This window comes from Garra rufa, chromosome 21, assembly GCF_049309525.1.
Source record: "Garra rufa chromosome 21, GarRuf1.0, whole genome shotgun sequence".
Classification (NCBI taxonomy): domain Eukaryota; kingdom Metazoa; phylum Chordata; class Actinopteri; order Cypriniformes; family Cyprinidae; genus Garra; species Garra rufa.
In genome coordinates this window covers 29,622,642-29,646,867 of record NC_133381.1, presented here as the reverse complement: position 1 = coordinate 29,646,867, position 24,226 = coordinate 29,622,642, and the positions used below count along the sequence as shown (strand labels likewise).

At 41.5% G+C, this 24,226-nt stretch overlaps 1 protein-coding gene across 1 annotated transcript in view; it reads left to right on the top strand.

Moving 5' to 3' along the window:
* Nucleotides 1-6,745, top strand: part of LOC141295483 (ALK tyrosine kinase receptor) — a 35,917-nt gene extending 29,172 nt beyond the window's left edge. Inside the window, exons 14-17 of the mRNA XM_073826702.1 lie at nucleotides 2,220-2,321; nucleotides 2,505-2,639; nucleotides 3,055-3,145; nucleotides 3,528-6,745. Coding sequence (XP_073682803.1) covers nucleotides 2,220-2,321; nucleotides 2,505-2,639; nucleotides 3,055-3,145; nucleotides 3,528-4,478 — 1,279 coding nt within the window. The 3' untranslated portion in view covers nucleotides 4,479-6,745. The remainder of the gene's footprint in view (nucleotides 1-2,219; nucleotides 2,322-2,504; nucleotides 2,640-3,054; nucleotides 3,146-3,527) is intronic.
* Nucleotides 6,746-24,226: the final 17,481 nt, after the last annotated feature.

The following is a 24,226-nucleotide window of genomic DNA, read 5'->3' as shown; positions in this document are numbered from 1 at the left end:
AGAAGGGCCAACACTGCAAATACTGACTCTTTGCATAAATGCCATGTAATTGTCAATAAAAGCCTTTGAAACGTATGAAGTGATTGTAATTATATTTCAGTACATGACAGAAACAACTGAAACAAAGATCTAAAAGCAGTTGAGCAGCAAACTTTGTGAAAACTAATATTTGTGTCATTCTCAAAACTTTTGGCCACGACTGTAGAACCAGAGCTCGATAAGACCAGCATCATCAAATTTTGACATAAGTGCAAATGCTTTTGTTTAGGAGATAGTGGCCAGTACATCTTTTCAACCCCAGTCTCTCGTTTTTTTATTTTTGTGATAAATGTTCAGCATAATACACACCAAAGAATATTGCTTTAGCAACCTCAGGATAGCTGATGGCAGAAAATAAGACCTATTTGTCTCTTTTTTCTTTCTCTCTCACTTTATTTCTTTTTCACTGCTGTCAGCAGAGGGTCAGATATTGGAACTAGATCTTGATAACATCAGCTCTGGGTGAAGAAAATGGTTTTAGACTCATAGTGATCATATTATGAGAAATGTGAAAAATCTGTCTTCAGATAAAACATTCAAAGATACAGCATTCAGTAAAGCTATATTTTTTACTTTTTTGAAAAATATGTGGTGCTTGCCTTTGTAGAATTCACATACACAGTATTAGGATGTTCTGGGAAGCTGCCAAGATAGTTTGGGGTTGTTTTTTACAGTAGGTTGTTGTTAGAGAGTCCCAAGTCTCAGTGTATTATGTGCCAAGTTGCAACAAAACCCTTAAAGGGATAGTTCAACCAAAAAGAAACAAAGAAAAAGTCATCATTTAACTCACACTTTACAAACCTGGAGCACAAAAGAAGAACATTGGGGTCCAAACAACACTGAATAACTCTAACTTTCATTGCATGGAAAAAACTAAGACATCTTTCGAAATATCTCCTTCTGTGTTCCACAGACAAAAGAAAGTCATGCATACAAGTTTGGAACAATGTAAATTCAATTCATGAAAGAATTTTTAAATGTGCTGTAATACCTAAGTGTAGTATAATAAATAATAGCTGTGTTATAATAGTGTAACAGAGATTTAAAACAAGTTATTTGCAAGGCACAGTCTTAAATTAAGACGTACTTCAGGAAAGATTGAGCTCACGAAAATTGTACACAGGATGTATCTATTTATGTCATTTTTAAATTCCACACTTTGAATACAACATATCTTGCTTTGGATAGGCGGTTCTGCCAAATGCATAATGTAAATGTGAATATACTGCTACTACAGTATTTTTACATGACAATTACTTGCATTCAAATGTAGTATCTTGCATATATCATCACAGGCACAGTGCAGAAGATTTTCAGGTCATGAATATTCTCTGCATAGTGAAGTTTGACTGAAATTTGCATCTGCAATTGCATCTTTACCCAGGTTTAACCCTAAACCCTCTGATTATTGTTCCAGAACCATCAAGGATGTACATCTATGAATGTGTCCTACTTACTGCAATAATAAAAAAAAGGCTTATCTTACTTAATATTTTTGTCTTGTTTCTAATCAAAGTATATAAAAAAAAATCTTAATTTAAGATGCATTTACTAGATAAGCAAAACATATTCACTTCACTTCACCAGGGTAAAAAAAAATAAATAAATAAATTAACTGCAGTTTGCTAAAATAAATAAAATGATCTACCAGTGGGGTAAGTACAACACTCTTGTTTTAAGAATATTTTACTAACCCCACTGGAAGATATTTTTACTTGTTTCCAGGGGGGGAAATAAGTGAAGTTTGCTTAAAACAAGATTAAATATATTGACTTTTTGTTTATCTAGTAAATTCATATTAATTTAAGAATCTGTTGATATATTGACTAGAAACTAAATAAAAATACTAAGTAAGATAAACCTTATTTGCAGTGGATTTAGATTAATCCCAGTCTTTAATTTAGTGGCCAATTTAGTGACCAATGATCAAGTAAAGGCTTCAGAGAACATGGCTATGAATCAGCTAGAAGAAATGGCCGTCTTTCCATTCTTGAATAAGTCACACATGGACTGAGTTTATCCTTCATGTCTTTATATAATTTCTGCTCTTTTCATTTTCCAGTGATTTTTCACTCTCTGATCTGCGACTGGAGTTAATAAGTCACTCCACTCTGCTACTGTATACTGTGGGCATTCATAACTATGTCTCTTTTCTTGTCTGGCCATGTGTTTTTCCACAGAGCCAGCTATTACAGGAAAGGAGGCCGTGCTATGCTGCCAGTCAAATGGATGCCTCCTGAGGCCTTTATGGAGGGAATCTTTACCTCAAAAACAGATACATGGTGAGCGCTGTAATATAATTATATGCTTAAAAGACTCATTTTCTTCAAGTTCTGTCATATGCTATTGCAACCCCACTGTTATTCACACTCTAATACTATTCTTTCCATAATTACTATGCTTTCATCTCCATCTACCTATCACTTTCCCTCCTTTTAACTTGTTTTTTTTTTTTTTTTTGTTAGGTCATTTGGTGTTCTGCTGTGGGAGATCTTCTCACTGGGCTATATGCCATACCCCAGCCGCAGTAACCAAGAGGTGTTGGAGTTTGTTACTAACGGAGGCCGGATGGACCCACCTAAGAACTGCCCCGGGCCAGTGTGAGTGGACTCTTCAATTTAAATATGCACGATATTTATGCAACACTCTATATAACAGAAACTGTCGAGCAGTAAACAATTCTTACATGTCAAAATTCTGTCATTGTCTAATGAATATCAATTTTGATTCTCAGTCCTCATTAACCTTTCCACTGCTGTATGATTTCAATCTCTAATAATAATAATAATAATAATAATAATCAAACTTCTGGGGTTTTGATTTAATTAAGTTCCTAATCTAACCTGGGGACAATCTTGCAGAGCTGCTCATTGAAACAAAACTGAAAAAGGCTTATTTTATCTCTGAAATTGATACAGCTTATATTCATTCAAATGAGACGGTAATACAGTGATATCTAGTAAAGATACAACTGAAAAGGAAGAGTAAACAAATATTATTTTGTTTGTAAAATAGGTACCGGATTATGACACAGAGTTGGCAGCATCAACCAGAAGACAGACCAAACTTCTCAACTATTCTGGAGAGGATTGACTATTGTCTTCAGGTACTTCGTCTTAAAACCTTGTCTATTCATGCTGTGCAACAGTAGGTTGTTAGGAGCTGCATTTTCAAATTTTTAGCAATGCAATATGCATTATGTATACTGTACACAGAGAATTTGCCAAAGTATGCAGAATACAGCACTAAACATTCTATGCCACAATTTAATCTTCTTAGTTAATTTTTTTAATTGGGCTTATTGGAATTTAATTTAATTTAATTTAATTTAATTTATTTTTATTTATTTTGTGTATTTCAAACAAATGTACAATACTTATCTTTTAAATGTATTTACGTTTTATAAAATTTATTATGTCCTTCTCACCAACAGTTTGACTGGAAAGTTTGACTGCTTGGGTAAATAACAGACTTTTCAATTCCCCCAGGATCCAGATGTGGTGAATGTGCCTTTGCCTGTCGAGTACGGTCCCATCCCTGAGGAAGAGGAGAGGGTACCCATGCGTCCCGAAGACCCTTCGGCTCCCTCCTTGCTTGTAACCCCTCAGGGCACCGAGGATGCTTCAGCTGCTGCCCACTCCGATCAGCCTAAGAGAGATGGGGAGGCTGTTCTCATGGCCAGCAACTCCTCTGACAGCAAACTTCCACCTGCTCCCCAATCTCAGCCTCACCCCCATCACCACCACCAACCCCCAGTAGTCACTGCCCCTGTACCAGCTGCCAAACCTTCCTCTGCAACTCCCCTAACCACCCAGGATGGAGGCCATGTGAATTTGGGCTTCATGCAGGCCCACACATCGGAGAAGGAGAATCGTAATGGGAAGCCCACCAACTTGTGGAACCCCACCTATGGCTCGTGGTTTCTACAGCAGCAGCAGAAGAGACAGCAGGCCCAGGCACAAAGGCAGATAAGCGGACCACGGATCCCAGGTGAAGGGCAGGAACAAGCAGGCCGGACTGTGACAGTAGCTGAAGCTCTGGGCCTGCAGCAACAGCACAAACAGCAGCAGTACCAACAGCAGCTCCAACGCCAACAGCAGCAGCAGCAACAACAACAAGGCCTGTGTCGACCGCTTTTGCCCCCTCCTCCCCCACCCGCCCCTTTACTTCTGGATTCGGCCACCCTAGCACCAGTTCCTCTCTACAGACTACGTCGCTTCCCATGTGGGAACATCGGGTATGGTTACCAGGAGCAGGGCCTGCCTATGGAGTCCATGCCGGGCCCCCAGCCTCCCCCACCTCATCCTGGCCAGCAGAGGCCCATTTCTTTGGCTCGGGCCAGCGGCCCCGAGGACAGCCGCCCGCTTTTGGTCACAATGGGTACAGTGCAGGACTCCAGACTCCCGAAAATGGAAGGGCACAATGCCACTGTGCTGTAACCGTGCACGTTCTCTATCAGTGCCCACTTTGCAAAACACTGTGCTGTCCATCTACGTCCACCTTTGCCAAGCCCCTTTGTGCTTTATCTTTGTGCTTTTCAGCCATGAGACTGGCATTGGAAAGGTTCTGCGCTGGAAACTCTGAGAAACTTTCTCTAAGCATCAGTCACTGAAATAGAATGATTGTCATTTGGATAAAGTAACAAGATTGTTGAGTTTCTGAAAGCCACAACTGAGAGACAAAAATAAACTGATTAAGCCCTCACAAGGACTAATTCTGTGAAAAAAAGACTATAGTATATCAGTGATATTTTTCCATAATGGGGGAGAAAAAAAAATAAAACGGGTTTGTTGATGTTTGCTTGCCTGCTTGTTTATTTATTCATTTGTTAATTTATTATTTGGAGGTCATGTAAATTATTAATGGGTGTGCTTCAGAAAGCAAACTGCCCCCATTCATTATGTATCATTTGTTCATTCTTGGACTTGGTTGGCTTTAAAATGCAGCAGTTTTCATCTATCATCAGACATAATGAATAACAGTAAACACTAATGGCTAGTGTGTGTGAAACTGATGAGATTTGGTGGCTTTTGGGGATGAGAACTTGCTATGGTATTGGAACTGAAACGTGTAGCAAACTGGTCAGAGATTGGTTAGTGAAGGCTCTTTCACAGGACTCGTTTTAGAAACCTCAGATTTAAACAGTTAAAATTAGCAGTGAAACAACATTTATTAATTTAAGCCCTGTCAGTTGCTTTCATACATTGCAAAAACTGGTCAAAGCTCAAGCTTTTGTTTAATGTCTCTGAATGCAACAATATCCCAAGAGGTTTAACAGCACATCTCAGCTAGTGAAGGTTATCAACCAGCATGGTCTTTCAGGGAAAGCTAGTTAGCTAATGAAGTTTTGTTAATTAAGTCAGTTATGAAGTTTGGTTGGGGCATCAGCATACCAAAACATCAAATGATGTTCTTTTTAGAAAGGAACAGCCTTTGACCTTGTGCTGTACTTGATGTATCTAGTACGCCTAAACCACCCACATAATAATACATCTTGCAAATTGTTCGGTAACCATGAATTGCATTTTGAAATGCCAGGAGGAAATGGCTTTAAAATAGTTTTAACTCTGAGCATCAGAGTAAAAAGTTTGACTTCCGCTCAACACAAGACCAGCATGATGCTGTGGACTTGACGTTTTACTTACAGACTTTAATGCATTAGGGAATGTTGACGAGTCGTGTGGAAGGGCTTTATGCTGTGTGAAACTTTAGCACTGGTTGTGTAAGAATACATTTTGGCATTTTACTTGAATATCAATCATTCCATTAGTTTTCTATTTCGCATTAGCATTGGAAAAAAATGTTGTGTACATAAGAACCTTACACCTGTTTGTGCAGAACATCATTAACTGTCCTTCATGCTCTCTTGATTCCTGTTTCTTTGAGTAAAAGACTTAAGCATACTGATGAAGAAAATTAATTTGTCACCTATAATTTGTCTAAACACTCATTGTTATAGTCATATTGCTTACTGTTCAGTTCTATCAAGCTGATATTTCAAAAGCAAATGTTGGATGGTCTTTTTTATATCAGAAAGAACTGCTGTAGTGTCTTTGATAGTGAGGGTTTTACAAAGGAATATCTTGTGGCAATTTTTTACACTATTTTTTGTTAAATAGTGGTCTCATTGTGAAAAATAAATTGTTTTATCTTTATCTTTATTTTTATTATTTTATTTTTAATAATAGTTTTATCTTTATTTTTAACCTTCATAGAAAGTTCTATATTAATATATTAAATATTAAATATGTTTAAAACATTTGACTCATTTATATCACTCTTGACTTTATGATATCATAATTTACAATGTCATAGACACTTTGTTAGCATTGATGCCACTCTGTTTACCATAAATTATATATTTAAATGTAAAATGATACATTTTTGAGAGAGATAACTATTGTTGACTTTTTAAAAATTACTTGTTCAGTTTACAGCTGAGGTTTGGAAGATGCCTGATATGGTTTATGGAAGGTTCATAATTTGAGTGGTACTGCATGAATTTTTACAAAAAAAATTATTGCTATTATATTTTTTTTCTTTCTTTCTGTTCTTTTTTATTTCTTTTTATTTTGCTTATCGCAATGACAAAGTGACCACACTTGTAAAAATGTTGTAAAACCTTATTGTATCATGTATCTGTTAATCTCTGTAATTTGACATTCAATGATGAGATCTGAGAAATTAATAAATTACTATTTAATAAGTTTGGCCTTGCTCTCAAACACAATACGTGTATTAAAAATAAGCAGAAGATCACATATCCCAGACCATAATGTTGACAAGCTGAAACAGGATTTTTGATAGTAATAATTAATTAGGCTAGTAAATTAGGTAGTTTCAAAAATAAAGAAAAAAGAAATACTACTAAGAGATCTCCTAAATAGCAATAAAAGATTTTAGCTAAGAGTTTTCTCAGGCTAAGTGCCACTAATTAAACAAGTATATGTTCAGCAGATTGTCAGTCTCATACTTGTGTGCGTCTCGTAAACAATTAGGGGGATATGTATATAAACAGCCTTTTAATTAATAGAGTAGAATATCATGGTTGATAGACATGCAAACATAAAAGAAAACCAAACTGGACACAAGAACAGCTTCTTGCCCAACTTGTTAATGAAAAAAAGGATATAACCAAAGGAAAATTTGGAGTTAGGATAATCTCCAAAACCAAAAAAGATGTTGCAAAAAATGTGTGCAAATAAATGCAGTGTTTCTAAAATGTTTACAATCCAAGGCAGATTGCCGGCGACAGACAGTTTAGCCCTGCTAAAAAAAAACTAAAACAAACAAAAAAACAATAGAAACCATCACATAATTTTTAATGACTTTACTGGTTATAATGGAAATTGTACTGGTTTTAATGGTAATTGTTGGTGCATGTTGGTCTCTACTGGTAATTGGTCACCTTCTATTGCTGGCTTGTTAAAACCAATAAATCTTAATCGAACATGTCCCAAAACACACTACAGGAAACCATTTTTTAATGCTTAAAGGTTGATTGTTTGTAATGGTATTAGTAGTGGAACCATTCGAATTTCTGTAATGGTTTGTACTGTTTTTTGTTTTTGTTTTTTCAGCAGTGAGGATAGTTTGTGATTTGGTCTTAGTGACTTATTAGGAGTCCTCTTCACTACCTACTCCTAATGTTTCACAGATTTAGGAGCTAGTTTCAGTGCTAAATTCAGTGCTAGGAGTCCTAAATTCAGGATTGACATGCCCATTATTTTTTTTAGATTTTCTCCTTAATCATCAGGTTATGAGCTACATTTAGCCTTAAGATGGTTTATGAATGCAGGCCCAGTATTATAGTAATTAAATATTCGCTTAGTTGTCATCAAAGCTCATTCTATTTTGTTGTAGATCATGAAACCATTACACTGCCACAGAAGCATGTCTGAAATTAGTTTCGTGAGTTGCCTTCATATGCAAACGCTGCCACAGAAGTCACTGCTGGATAACGCAGTGAGGCAATAAGTCAGCTGTCTAGGTTTTCGGATGCAGTCTTTAGCTCCAACCCTAATCAAACACTCCTGCCTATCTAGTAATCTTGAAGACATTGATTAAGTTGTTCAGGTGTGTTTGATTAGAAATGGAGCTAAACTCTGCAGGACAGTGGCCCTCCAGGACTGAAGTTGCTCAAGGACCAGCATAAACCAGCAAAAGGACCAGCATAAACCAGCAAAGGACCAGCATAAACCAGCTAAGGACCATCTTAAACCAGCATCAAAACCTAACTAATCAGCATCAAAACCTACCTAACCAGCATATGCTGTTTTTTTTTTCAGCAGGGCACATGGCTCCTGTAGTGAATGTTTTAGTGAGAAAAATATCCATATTCAAAACGTAATAATCACTTTAAGGTTGGGCTACCTGTTGTACATGGAAGCCATTCTAGGCAGACGATGTAGGATGTCGGCGTTGTGCATGTGCCTGTGAGTCTCGTGAAAACCAATTTTTGTTTACAGGAGCAAAGTTTCCCGCCCGACGTCCTACTTCATCCGCCCCGAGCTGCTTATGTCTACAACAGTGAGTGCAAGCTATAGATTACAGTGATAATTACGTTTTAAATATGAATATTTTTCCTACAAAAATGCATCGATTTGCTACAGGAGGCCTTTATTCACCCCCTGGAGGCACTTTTTTATGGATGGATGCACTTTATTGGACTTCTTTTGACCAGTTGAAGAGAAACGTCTGCCTATTGCCTTGATAAAGCTTGAACAATCCAGAACAGTTTTTTTTATTTTACTCAGATTGGATTCATCTGAAAGAAGGAAGTCATATACACCTAGAATGGCTTGAGGGTGAGTTTATAATGGGATAAATTTAATTTTTGGGTGAACTAAACCTTTTATGTGTGGAGTTTGCATGTTCTCCCCATGTCAATATGAGTTTCTACTGGGTGCTCTGGGTTCCCCATAATAGGTGATTCACAAAGTTGTCCTTAAAAACCCAGGAATCTCCAAACCTGCTCCTGGAGAGCTACCACCCTGCAGACTTTGGACAGTGCCTCATTCAGAAGCACTTTTGCCTCACAGGAAGATGGTCCCCAATTTGAGTGTGAGCAAGTCAAGTCAAGTCACCTTTATTTATACAGCGCTTGTAACAATACAGATTGTGTCAAAGCAACTGCACAGTATTTAAACAGAACAATAGTGTGTAAGTAACGCATTATTGTAGATAATCAATTTTCAGTTAAAGGCAGTTCATTAATGAATTCAGTGATATCATCGTCAGTTCAGTTCAAATAGTATACGATATCGCTGGAAAATGTCCCCAACTAAGCAAGCCAGAGGCGACAGCCGCAAGGAACCAAAACTCCACAGGTGACAGAAATGGAGAAAAAAACCTTGGGAGAAACCAGGCTCAGTCGGGGGACCAGTTCTCCTCTGGCCAGACGAAACCAGCAATTTGTACCAATGTCCGATTGTAGAGAACTCATCAGGTTCCTGTGGTGTAGCACCGATGGCGGTCTAGGTTGGCGAGGTCTTCATTGATGATCGGTCTTTGGAGCTCATCTGGCTGACATCCACGGCTATTGAAGTCATCTCCAGGTGCTGATCCATGATCTAAGCTGGTGCGGACTGGATCCGGGGGACTGCAGTGACCATCTGATCCGGATACAGGCTGGGTCTGGTGGCTACGGTGACCTCGGAATAAGAATGAAACAGACTAATATTAGCGTAGATGCCATTCTTTTTATGATGCAACGAGTGCATCAGATGTTATGGGAGGTGTTTTCGGTTCCGGCTGACCTAATTAATGCAGCCTAACAATCCTTTAACGGATTTGAATTATATGAATGTGTTAGTGTTTTATGTGTAAGCCAGGTTAAAGAGATGTGTCTTTAATCTAGATTTAAACTGACAGAGTGTGTCTGCCTCCCGAACAGTGTTAGGTAAATTGTTCCAGAGTTTAGGCGCTAGATAAGAAAATGATCTGCCGCCGGCAGTTGATTTTGATATTCTAGGTATTATCAAATTGCCAGAATTTTGAGAACGCAGCGGACGTGAGGGACTATAATGCGATAGAAGCTCGCTCAAGTACTGAGGAGCTAAACCATTGAGGGCTTTATAAGTAATTAGCAAGATTTTAAAATCTATACGATGTTTTATAGGGAGCCAATGCAGTGCTGACAGAACCGGGCTAATATGGTCATACTTTCTAGTTCTAGTAAGAACTCTAGCTGCTGCATTTTGGACCAGCTGTAGTTTGTTTATTAAGCGTGCAGAACAACCACCCAATAAAGCATTACAATAATCTACCCTTGAGGTCATGAACGCATGAATTAATGTTTCAGCATTTGACATTGATAGCATAGGTCGTAATTTCGATATATTTTTAAGATGGAAAAATGCGGTTTTGCAAATGCTAGAAATGTGGCTTTCAAAGGAGAGATTGCTATCGAATAGGACGCCTAGGTTCCTAACTGATGACGACGAATTTACAGAGCAGCCATCTAGTATTAGACTGTGTTTTAGGTTATTACTTGTAGAGGTTTTAGGTCCAATAATTAACACCTCTGTTTTTTTCAGGATTTAACAGTAAGAAGTTATTCACCATCCAGTTTTTAATATCAGCTATGCATTCTGTTAGTTTTTCGAATTGATATGTTTTGCCGGGCTGCAAAGAAATATAGAGCTGAGTATCATCAGCGTAACAATGAAAGCTAACACCATGTTTCCTGATGATATCTCCCAAGGGTAACATGTAAAGCGTAAAAAGTAATGGCCCTAGTACTGAGTCTTGAGGTACTTTATACTGCACTTGCGATTTAAATGATACATTAAATTTATTGCCACAAACTGATGACGGTCTGATAAGTACGATTTGAACCAAGCCAGTGCACTACCATTAATGCCTACATAATTTTCAAGTCTATTTAAAAGAATGTTGTGGTCAATAGTATCAAACGCAGCACTAAGATCCAGTAGCACTAATAGAGAGATGCAACCACGATCGGTTGACAAGAGCAGGTCATTTGTAACTCTAATAAGAGCAGTCTCAGTACTATGATACGGTCTAAAACCTGACTGGAAATCCTCACAGATACCATTTTTCTCTAAGAAGGAGCATAATTGTGAGGATACTACCTTTTCTAGTATCTTTGACAGAAAAGGGAGATTCGAAATTGGTCTGTAGTTAATTAGTTCATTGGGGTCAAGTTGTGGTTTTTTAATGAGTGGCTTAATAACAGCCAGTTTGAAGGTTTTGGGGACATATCCTAATGATAGTGACGAATTAATAATATTCAGAAGAGGATCTATGACTTCTGGAAGTACCTCCTTTAGTAGCTTAGATGGAATAGGGTCTAACATGCATGTTGTAGGTTTAGATGATTTAACAATTTTATACAATTCTTCCTCTCCTATAATAGAGAATGAGTGGAATTGTTCCTCAGGAGATCTACAACGCATTATCTGATGCGATACTGTAGCGGGCGGCTGTATGGTTACAATTTTATCTCTAATAGTGTCTATCTTGGAGGTAAAGTACTTCATAAAGTCATTACTGCTGTGCTGTTGGGAAATGTCTGCACCTGTTTCTGCTATATTTTTTGTTAATTTAAACACAGTATTGAACAAATACCTAGGGTTATGTTTGTTTTCTTCTAAGAGAGACGAAAAGTAATCCGATCTGGCAGTTTTTAATGCTTTTCTATAAGATAAGTTGCATTCACGCCAAGCAGTACGAAAAAACTCTAGTTTTGTTCCCTTCCGGAGGGAACTCTACGCTGCGTCCTGGTTCAGGACACTATGGGAACCGCCTTCAGCGTGACCGGTTCTGAAACGAGGTATAGAATAACGACAGTGAACTTGACACTGGCCGGCGCCAGCCCGTGACGTCATCAGCAGGTGCCTATAAAAGCAGGTGCCTGAGAGCACAACACCATCTTTTTGTCTTCAGCAGTCCTCCGTTCTAGCGAGTGAGTATGGCGATGCCTAGAGAAGCGAAGCTCTATAGGAAGTGCGCGGATCCGTGTCAGAGAAATCTGACACCTGATGACGCGCACGACCTTTGTGTTTGGTGTTTAGGGGAAGAGCACGCGCGCTCCGTCCTTGAGGGGATGGAGTGCGTCCACTGTGAGGGTTTCCCCATGAGGAAACTCCGTTCTCGTCTGGCCCTTTTCTCGAGGGAATCGGGCCGTCCATCTGCCCCACGTGGCTCTGGCCCCGCGGCAGCTGAGGCTGCTCGGCGGCTGAGGTCCTGGGGATCCCAGGTGGAACTGGCTGACGAGTTTGAGAGAGGAGTTAGTCTCTCGCGCCCGTCAGCCGGAGAGGAGGACGCGCTGCTAGCGGAAGATGTGTTATCACTCACATCTTCCGACCCTGCAGCGAGTGCTCTGTTGGCTTCAAGCCAGGGCGAGCAGGAGGCTGAGATGGAGCAAGATGATATTTCTGAATCCATACAGCCTCCTTGCCCCGCATATGAGGAGCTGATGTCTGTCATGGACCGCGCGGCTGCCCGTTTGGATCTGCAGTGGAAGCCCGCGAGGGAAGAAGCCGCTCTCGGCAGACTAGACGAGCGGTTTCTTCCGGGCCATGACAAGCCAGCTCCCGTGAGCCTCCCATTCCTTCCCGATCTCCATAATGAGCTCGAGAAGGCATGGGACAAACCCTTTTCCGCCCGCATTTACCGACATCAGCATGTGAACTATGCTGATGTCGAGGGAATGCGGGGGCGCGGATATGCGTCGATGCCCCCCATTGAGCAGACATTCGCCAACTATCTCTCAGGGGGAGGGACATCGACGCTGAAGGCTCCGACCCTGCCATCCAAGCCGCTCTGCGAAACATCACGGCTGAATGGCAGGGCATATGCGGCAGCGGGTCAGGCCGGTGCTGCTCTGCACACTGTAGCGGTGTTGCAGGCATACCAGGCCGACCTGCTGAGGGATTTGGACCGTGGTCTGGGGCTTTCCCCGGAGGAAGTGGCCGAGCTGCGCCGCACCACAGACCTCTCTCTGCGGGCCACTAAGCAGACAGCGACCGCGGTGGGCAGGTCCATGTCAGACATGGTGGCCACGGAGAGACACCTGTGGGTGAACCTGGCGGACATCGGGGAGAAAGAAAAGAGATTTCTCCTCGATGCCCCGGTTTCGCCCTCTGAGTTGTTCGGCACATCCGTCGAGGCGGTGGTCGAGAAATTCAGAGAGGCGAAGGCGCGCTCGGCGGCGTTTAGATCTTGCATTCCTCGCCGGTCCACATCCACGCCCCCACCTGAACACCGGGGAATACCGGGCCCGTCCTGGTCCAGGGATGACCGGAGACGAGGCCAGGTCGCCAGTGTGGCCACTCGGGGCCCTCCCCCCGGGAGGAGTCGGTCCCAGAAACGGCGCGATGCGCGGCGGAGGAGAGGAGATCTGAGGGAGAAGCTCCAGCGCCGCCGTGGCGGCTGGCCTGGGGCGGGCACCTAGAAACTCTTCTCCGGTTCCCCTCGCGTTCGTCTGGCCACCTGCCCTTTCTTCCCCCCCGCAAAGACTCTGGGGCTGGGCCAATGATGAGATCTCAATCTGATGGCCCGGCAGGTGAACTATAAAGACACTTAAATAAATAAAAGAATGTTCATTACGTATGTGTGTGTTTCCTTTTTTTCTACCAGCCCCGCTTGGGTGATTTTTAATGCTGCAGTATTCGAGCTCCTCTAAAAAGCGGGCTCTGCTGCCACCAAGCGTCCGAGTGTAGTCAGGTCTCCCCTCGTTCCAAAGAAAAAGAGAGAACAGGATTAAGAGACCTCCACTCAGGGAAAACCCCTCTTGGGTTAAAGCGTTGTCAGGTTTTATATAGAAACCTCCGCTAAAAGAGTGAGCTGGGTACAGACATACATACACATACGAGAATATATATAAATAAAAAAAAAAACCCTCTTGAGCGTTGTCAAGCTGCTTCAAGCAAAAAAAAAAAAAATTTGCTTTGCTGAAGCCTCCGCTCACTCAAACCCTGCTAAGAGTAATACTCTTTTTTTTGCATGAGTGTGGTCAGATACCTTCCCTGTGTATTTTCATATACACATATGTGAGATCTCCACTCCCAGGAGTTTGTGTGCTAGGGTGAATAGAGCGTCGTCAAGGCTCCCTCTCTGAGAGAGATGTTTTCTGAAAGCCTCCGCTCTCTATATATAAAAAAAAAAAAAAAAGCCCCGCTTGAAGTGAAACTATAATACTTCTTAGCGCTGAATGTAGCCAGGTCATTTTTCAGACCTCCATTCAGGAGAGCTTTTTTACTGGGTCGAGTGTTGCTAGGCTCCCTCTATGTGAGGTGTTAAGCCTCCACTTCCCGGAAATACAGGCCGGGAAAACACAAGGTTAAGGCAGCTTGTGGACTCTTTCCGTGGATCTGTCACTACAAGCGTTGAGTGTAAAACAAAGTAGGCCTCCCTTCCATGAGAGGGCGTGTATTCCAAGGCCTCCACTCGATAGAGCTTCCTCAGTTGAGCGGCGTCAGGCTTATTCATGAAGCTTGTAAACCAGTTAAAACCTTCCTCACTGAAAGCTCCGCTTCCGGGTTCTGCTATCACCCGGGTTAATACAAGCTAAATGATAGCACAGTGTAATAGGTCTCCCTCTGTCACAGCCAACAGTACTGAGACCTTCACTCTCACAGTTATAGCAGCTGGCAGGCCCATGAGTGCCTCGCTGACTATTTTTTGGGGGAGTGCAGTCCTCCACTCACCAAAAACTAGTGTTGTAGGCTTCTCTCCTTGGAGATGTAGTCTCGGAGCCTCCACTACACAGAGCTAGATGATAAATGAGAATTTTTCATTATTGGCTCTGACTGTGAGTATCTGCCTTTTCTTGAGCGTCGAGTGTAGTCAGGCCTCTCCTCATCTAGAGCGTTTTCCTGAGGCCTCCACTCTGAAGAGTTTCCCTAGGGAGAGCGTCGTAGGCCTCCTCTCGCTTAGAGAGTCTTTCTGCTGAAGCCTCCCCTCTCCAGAAGCTCCGCTTTCAGGCTCCGCTATCGCCTAGAGACTGCAAATCTGGTGATCCTCGCTATGCTCAGGACACCTACTCAAAACCACATGTGTGGTGTTTGCTCACGCGAAGTCTTTGGGCATTCTCTAAAATCCACGTGAGTGGTAAGTGCACTGTTCAGGCACTTCACTAAAATCCATACTTATGGTAAGGTCCCTCCCGTAAAGGCAGGTTCCTTTCTCCCATGGACCACGCAGGGTTCCTCCGTGTCCATTCTCTGAGCTGGTTTTTCTCAAAAACCTTTTAGTTTTCCAGCTCCAATCCAGATAGCGCTGCTAGCAGGATTGAGTGTCGGGCCTCTTCAGGCCTCACTCTCCAGAAGAGCTCCAAAATGAAGGTATTTCTGTCGCACAGGCTAGTCAGCCTCACGGATGACCTTCAGGCTAGAGTGTAGCTAGGTCATGAGACCTCCACTCTCATAGCTCTTCCTTGCTAAGCACGGAGGTGTGTTAGGCTCCCTCTTTAGAAAGCCTCCACTCTCCAGACTCCACTCAGGCAGTACTGTCGTTTAGGCTGTTCAGCTTCGATGAACGCCTGCAGTGTTGAAGTGTAGTAGGTCATGGGACCTCCACTCTTAGAGTCCTTCTGCTGCTCGCAGAATATTGCTCCGGGCGTGAGTGTAGCCAGGTCTCCCCTCACTGAAGGGCTAGTGAGACCTCCACTCCTAAGAGCTGGTGGACTGAACGTTGTCAGGTTTCCTCTCTTTTTAGAGAGTCTTCTGTGAAGCCTCCGTTCTCCAGAGGCTCCGCCTCCAGTACTTCTAGGCGTGAGTGTAGCCAGGTCTCCCCTCACGGCAGGGTTATTTGAGACCTCCACTCCTAAGAGCTAGTGGATGGAATGTTGTCAGGTTTCCTCTCTTTTTAGAGAGTCTTTTATGAAGCCTCCGTTCTCCAGAAGCTCCGCTTTCAGTACTTTCAAGCGTGAGTGTAGCCAGGTCTCCCCTCACTGTAGGGTTATTTTGAGACCTCCACTCCTAAGAGCTAGTGGATTGAATGTTGTCAGGCTTCCTCTCTTTTAGAGAGTCTTTTATGAAGCCTCCATTCTCCAGAAGCTCCGCTTCCCCATCTATACCTGTTAGCACTGAATGTTGTCAGGTCCCTAGAGCAGACATTCGCTCTGCTGAGACCTCCATTCCCTAAACTCCGCCCCTTATGGTCAGGGCGTTGATGAGCTCCTTCACTTAGAGAGCTAAGTGTAGTAGGCTTCCTCTAGGCCTCCACGCTGGAGAGTTGCGTGCACAGGTAAATAGATAGCTAAAACTGTTAATTCAATTCCTTGCTACAAATATGGTAGAACCATCACTTCTACTACAAAAGACTGCTTTGTAAGTAATCTTCCTGACTTATCTGAATTCCTCAGCATATCCAATAGCTCAGAAAAACTTGATGATGTAATAGAAACTATGGACTCTCTCTTTTCTAGCACTTTAGATACAGTTGCTCCAGTGCGCCTAAAAAAGATTAAGAAAAACAGTCTAACACCGTGGTATAACGATCATACCCGCGCCCTAAAGAGAAAAGCACGAAAAATGGAACGCAGCTGGAGGAAAACAAAACTAGAGGTTTTTCGTATTGCTTGGCGTGAATGTAATTTATCTTATAGGAAAGCATTAAAAACTGCCAGATCGGATTACTTTTCATCTCTCTTAGAAGAAAACAAACATAACCCTAGGTATTTGTTCAATACTGTGGTTAAATTAACTAAAAATATAGCAGCAACAGGTTTAGACATTTCCCAAAAGCACAGCAGTAATGACTTTATGACGTACTTTACCTCCAAGATAGACACTATTAGAGATAAAATTGTAACCATACAGCCGCCCGCTACAGTATCGCATCAGATAGTGCGTTGTAGATCTCCTGAGGAACAATTCCATTCATTCTCTATTATAGGAGAGGAGGAATTGTATAAACTTGTTAAATCATCTAAACCCACAACATGTATGTTAGACCCTATTCCATCTAAGCTACTAAAGGAGGTACTTCCAGAAGTCATAGATCCTCTTCTGAATATTATTAATTCGTCACTATCATTAGGATATGTCCCCAAAACCTTCAAAATAGCTGTTATTAAGCCACTCATTAAAAAACCACAACTTGACCCCTATGAATTAATTAACTACAGACCAATTTCGAATCTCCCTTTTCTGTCAAAGGTACTAGAAAAGGTAGTATCCTCACAATTATGCTCCTTCTTAGAGAAAAATGGTATCTGCGAGGATTTCCAGTCAGGTTTTAGACCATATCATAGTACTGAGACTGCTCTAATTAGAGTAACAAATGACCTGCTATTGTCAAGCGATCGTGGTTGCATCTCTCTATTAGTGCTACTGGATCTTAGTGCCGCATTTGATACTATTGACCACAACATTCTTTTAAATAGACTTGAAAATTATGTAGGCATTAGTGGTAGTGCACTGGCATGGTTCAAATCGTACTTATCTGACCGTCATCAGTTTGTGGCAATAAATGAAGAGGTATCATTTAGATCGCAAGTGCAGTATGGAGTACCTCAAGGCTCAGTGCTGGGGCCATTACTTTTTACGCTTTACATGTTACCCTTGGGAGATATCATCAGGAAACATGGTGTTAGCTTTCATTGTTACGCTGATGATACTCAGCTCTATATTTCTTCGCAGCCCGGAAAAACATATCCATTCGAAAAACTAACAAAATGCATAGCTGATATTAAAAACTGGATGGCGAATAACTTCTTACTGTTAAATTCTGAAAAAACAGAGGTATTAATTATTGGACCTAAAACCTCCACAAGTAATGACCTAAAACACAGTCTAATACTAGATGGCTGCTCTGTAAATTCGTCGTCATCAGTTAGGAACCTAGGCGTCCTATTCGATAGCAATCTCTCCTTTGAAAGCCACATTTCTAGCATCTGCAAAACCGCATTTTTCCATCTTAAAAATATATCGAAATTACGACCTATGCTATCAATGTCAAATGCTGAAACATTAATTCATGCGTTCATGACCTCAAGGATAGATTATTGTAATGCTTTATTGGGTGGTTGTTCTGCACGCTTAATAAACAAACTCCAGCTGGTCCAAAATGCAGCAGCTAGAGTTCTTACTAGAACCAGAAAGTATGACCATATTAGCCCGGTTCTGTCAACACTGCATTGGCTCCCTATTAAACATCGTATAGATTTTAAAATCTTGCTAATTACTTATAAAGCCCTCAATGGTTTAGCTCCTCAGTACTTGAACGAGCTCCTATCGTATTATAGTCCTTCACGTCCGCTGCGTTCTCAAAATTCTGGCAATTTGATAATACCTAGAATATCAAAATCAACTGCCGGCGGCAGATCATTTTCTTATCTAGCGCCTAAACTCTGGAACAATCTACCTAACACTGTTCGGGTGGCAGACACACTCTGTCAGTTTAAATCTAGATTAAAGACACATCTCTTTAACCTGGCTTACACATAAAATCATTAACACATTTCTATAATTCAAATCCGTTAAAGGATTGTTAGGCTGCATTAATTAGGTCAACCGGAACCGAAAACACCTCCCATAACACCTGATGCACTCGTTGCATCGTAAAAAGAATGGCATCTACGCTAATATTAGTCTGTTTCATTCTTATTCCGAGGTCACCGTAGCCACCAGATCCAGCCTGTATCCGGATCAGATGGTCACTCCAGTCCCCCGGATCCAGTCCGTACCCAGCTTAGATCATGGATCACCACCTAGAGATGACTTCAATAGCCATGGATGTCAACCAGATGAGCTCCAAGGCGGATCACCAATAAAGACCTCGCCAACCTTGACGGCCATCGGCACTACACCACAGGATCCTGATGAGTTCTCTACAATCAGACATTGGTACAAACTGTTGTTTGGTCTGGCCAGAGGAGAACTGGTCCCCCGACTGAGCCTGGTTTCTCCCAAGGTTTTTTTCTCCATTTCTGTCACCTGTGGAGTTTTGGTTCCTTGCCGCTGTCGCCTCTGGCTTGCTTAGTTGGGGACACTTTCCAGCGATATCGTATACTATTTGAACTGAACTGACGATGATATCACTGAATTCATTGATGAACTGCTTTTAACTGAAAATTGATTGTTACAATAATGCGTTACTTACACACTATTGTGCTGTTTAAATACTGTGCAGTTGCTTTGACACAATCTGTATTGTAAAAGGCGCTATATAAATAAAGGTGACTTGACTTGACTTGACAGGTAGCCGGGCTAGCCGTGGCAGGTCACTGGGCCCCAGCGACTCTCGCTGATGCAGGGGTGATTTCCTTCTTGACTCCTCATTCAGTCAGTTTGATCACTTATCCCTCGGCATGGCGGCGTTTGTATAAGCGTTCCCATAGTGTCCTGAACCAGGACGCAGCGTAGAGTTCCCTCCGGAAGGGAACGTCTCAGGTTACGTAGGTAACCCTAGTTCCCTGAGGACAGGGAACGAGACGCTGCGTCTCAGGGCCATGCCTCGGGCCCTGCACAGACCTCCGTCCGACAAAAAGATGGTGTTGTGCTCTCAGGCACCTGCTTTTATAGGCACCTGCTGATGACGTCACGGGCTGGCACCGGCCAGTGTCAAGTTCACTGTCGTTATTCTATACCTCGTTTCAGAACCGGTCACGCTGAAGGCGGTTCCCATAGTGTCCTGAACCAGGACGCAGCGTCTCGTTCCCTGTCCTCAGGGAACTAGGGTTACCTACGTAACCTGAGACGTTTTCCTCCAGCTGCGTTCCATTTTTTGTGCTTTTCTCTTTAGGGCGCGAGTGTGATCGTTATACCACGGTGTTACACTGTTTTTCTTAATCTTTTTTAAGCGCACTGGAGCAACTGTATCTAAAGTGCTAGAAAAGAGAGATTCCATAGTTTCTATTACATCATCAAATTTTTCTGAGCTATTGGATATGCTGAGGAATTCAGATAAGTCAGGAAGATTACTTACAAAGCAGTCTTTTGTAGTAGAAGTGATGGTTCTACCGTACTTGTAGCAAGGAGTTGAATTTACAGTTTTAGCTATCTGGAGTATACAAGAGACTAGATAATGATCTGAGATATCATCACTTTGCTGCAGAATTTCAACACCATTAACATCAATTCCATGTGACAGTATTAAATCTAGAGTAAGATTTCGGCAATGAGTAGGACCTGACACGTGTTGTCTAACCCCAATAGAGTTCAAAATATCTATAAATGCTGTTCCCAATGCATCTTTTTCATTATCAACATGGATGTTAAAATCACCCACTATTAAGACTTTATCTGCAGCCAACACTAACTCGGATAGAAAATCAGCAAATTCTTTAATAAAGTCTGTATGGTGCCCTGGTGGCCTGTAAACTGTAGCTAGTACAAACGTCACGGCGGATTTATCATTAGCACTTGTTTCTCTGGATAATGCTATATGAAGCACCATTACTTCAAACGAGTTATATTTGAAGCCCTTTCTCTGAGAGACATTGAGAATATTGCTATAAATAGTAGAAACACCTCCCCCTTTACCTTTTAGACGCGGTTCATGTTTATAACAGTAATCTTGGGGGGTGGACTCGTTTAAAATAATGTAATCGTCTGGTTTTAGCCAGGTTTCTGTCAAACAGAGCACATCTAGCTTATGATCAGTGATCATATCATTTACAAAAAGTGCTTTCGTACCTGATATTCAATAAGCCAAGCTTTATCAATTGTTTCTCTGTATTAAATATAATATAATGTGTGTAATGTGTGCATATGTGTTAACCCTGAGTTCAACTAGCCATGTCCTAGGATGCCTTTGCTGGGATAAACTCCAGCATCTCTATGACTTTCAAAGTATACTCCATTTCATGTTGTGTACGAATGCTGGCATTCTAGAAAGCTTCATCAATGTACAGTGTCTAGTCTTTTTCCCCCATAAGTTATGACCGATAACAAAAATATTTTTAAACTCTTTTAAACCAAAACTGAGCTATCTTATATCCACTCATTCATAAGCGCTTGTCAATGTGAGCAGTTGTGAGTTAGTCGCAGTCTCAGCTATTTTATTGTGGAACAACTGATTACTGCAAAATAAAGACCTGCACAGTTACAAAAATCAGGTGGTGCGCTTACAGTACGCACATACTATTAAGATGATGAAATTCACATTACGCACACTGTATGTGGTCCATCGCATAAAAAGTTATGCTTACTTTGGGCTTTAGGGCCAGATTTACTTACAATTTGAAACCAAACCCTCTTTTGGCATTAAAAAGTACAGTCAGGATTTACTAAAGACACGCAGTGAAAAGATTGTGATAAAAGAACATGGACAGGGTTATTTTGTGGCTGACTTTATTGCATATGCATTTGTAAGCGATTTTCTTTGAGATGCAAAATTTATGGGAGGAGAGTGTTTAAATAAATCATGCATCCTGATAGCTGTTAATTTGTGCTGCTCTTGGTAGATTGCATGGCCCATTATGTAAATGATTTGGCTGCATCTGTGTTCTTTAATTAGCGCATTGTCAGTAGATCACCAGAACTTCCACTTCCATTGGTATTCCATGCTAATTGGACTTTTTTTGTAAATCTGTCCATATGAGTCCAAACATGATTCTAAAATTTTGAAATTTCATCCATGCATTCATGTGTACCTTAAAAAAGGGATGTTCAATCCTAGGGTCACTATGCTGTGGAGCAGGGGTTCTCAACTCCCAAGATCCATTTTCCTGCAGAGTTTAGCTCCAACCTTGATCAAACGCACCTGCCTATAGCTTTCTAGTGATCCTAAAGACCTTGATGAACTTGTTAAAGTGTGTGTGTTTGATTAGAGTTGGAGCTAAACTCTGCAGGAAATTGGATCTTGCTGGCCAGACTTGAGAATCCCTGCTGTAGAGTTTAGCTCCAGTTCTAATTAAACACACCTGAACCAGTTACTCATTGTCTTCATAATTACTAGAAACTTCCAAGCAAGTGTGTTGGGGTATATTGGAACTATAAACTCTGCAAGACATTGACTTTTCAGGAGCAATGGTGTTCAAACCCCTGCTTTACTGTAAAAGAATATGGAAATGATGTGCTCCTTATGGTATTATATCGGGGGTGTCTAAACTTGGTCGTGGTGTGCCACTATCCTGCAGAGTTAAGCTCTGGCTTGCCTCAACACACCTGCCTTGATTAGCTGTTCAGGTATGTTTAATTAGGGTAAAAGCTAAACTCTACAGGACAATGTCCCTTCAGGAGCAGGATTGGGCATCCCTGGTGTAATGCAAGTATGTACTGTATGTAAAGATCTGTCATTTCCTTGGGTGCTGTTCTCCTCAGTCATAGGTATGAATGAGAAAGGGAAAAAATAACTTTGTTTTAATGCTTAATGCTTATTTATGCTGTTCTCCATTAGAGGTGGTGTCATCTGAAGTCAAGACGTGATTATGTCTTAAATGCTGGTAGGTCTTTCAGGGTGGCCTGGGGAGGGGAGGTATCCAAAGGACATCAACTGGTTACTGGGGTTCCTCAGGGATCAGGTCTTGGACCCCTCCTCTTCTCCATATACACTACATCTCTGGGACCCAACATACATGCACATGGCTTCTCCTACCATTGCTATGCTGATGACACAGCTCTATCTTTAATTTCAACCAGATGATCCAATGGATCTCAGGCTGTCTGGTGGACATCTCAGCATGGATGAAAGAACATCACCTAAAGCGTAATCTGGCAAAGACTGAGCTCCTGGTCTTCCCTGCCACTCCAACTGTTCAGCATGACTTCACCATTTAGTTAATCAACAATTCCCTCATCAAGTACATCCACAAATCTTGGTGAAATCTTTGATGACCAGCTGACCACAAAGATCAAAGACCACATTGCAAAAACTGCTCGATCTTGCAGGTTTGCACTGCACAACATCAGAAAGATCAGGCCTTTCCTAACGGAGCATGCTGCACAACTTCTTGTCCAGGCCCTGGTCATTTCTAGGCTGGACTACTGCAATGCTCTTGTAGCTGTACCTCCATCATGCACAATAAAACCTACAAATCTACAAATGATTCAGAATGCAGCGGCTTGACTGGCCTTCAACGAGCCCAAAAGGGCCTACGTTACAGCCCCTTTTTTATCTACCTGCACTGGCTGCCGGTTGTGGCTTGCATCAAGTTCCAAGACACTGATGCATGCACAGAACAGCCACAGGCTCAGTACCCACCTACTTCCACTCACTATTACGAATTTGCATTCACTCCAGAAGTCTTAAATCCACTAGTGAGCGACGCATTGTGGTCCCATCACAGATAGGCACACATTCACTTTCCAGTACATTTTCGTTCACTGCTTTTGGCTGATGGAATCATCTTCCAACCCTATCTGGAATGCTGATTCCCTGGCAATTTTCAAGTGACAGCCAAAACTCATCTCTTTCGTCACTATTTGGCTTCCTCCTCTTTAAGATGAATTGTTGGATGTATTCCCCAATTGTGAGTCGCTTTGGATAAAAGCGTCTGCTAAATAAATAAATGTAAATTATTATGTCATAAAACATAATTACATAATAATTACTATGTTTTTCAAACCAATAACTTTCACACTACTGTGTAAAAAGGTTGCCATCCTCTCTGCACTGCTGTACACTTCAGGAGAACATTACAAAGAGGTCAGAGATGAGCTTTAGCTGCTTTTACTTGATGGAAAATATTTTGTAAAAGTTAAATCTGATTGCTTTCTTTATTTGATGCTTTCTAAAGATGTTTATCTAAAAGACCAAACCTAAACTGTCAAAGATTTATTGATGAACAAAAAACCATTGAAGAGTTTTAGCATTTGAAGAGATTTTATATATCGATTAAAATGTCGCCACATGTCAAAATGCCCTTAGCTTGGTCGACTGTGTGACTCAGTGCTCAGGCAATCTGCATTTCAAAAGTGCCATACATTTTTCTGAAAGGCAAAACATGCTCCATGTGTTTTGTGGAGCAGCAACAATTTACCTTTGCGGTGTATAAAGCTGACAAAATCCATTCATCATTGTACATAAGCTACAGAATACATGGAGCACTGAATGGAGAACTTTAAAATGTGGAATAGGAAAAGTATATAGTGTCTGATGATTATATGTGTAAGATCTAATCTGATTTTATACTTGAGACTGATGTGGATGTCAAGTGGAGTCAGAAATATGGTATTTAGCCTACTAGTTGCAAGTACATAAATGTTCAGAAAAAAGTCTTACTTACAAAAAGGGGAAACTGAATTCTAGGCGACACTTGAGTTGCAGAGGT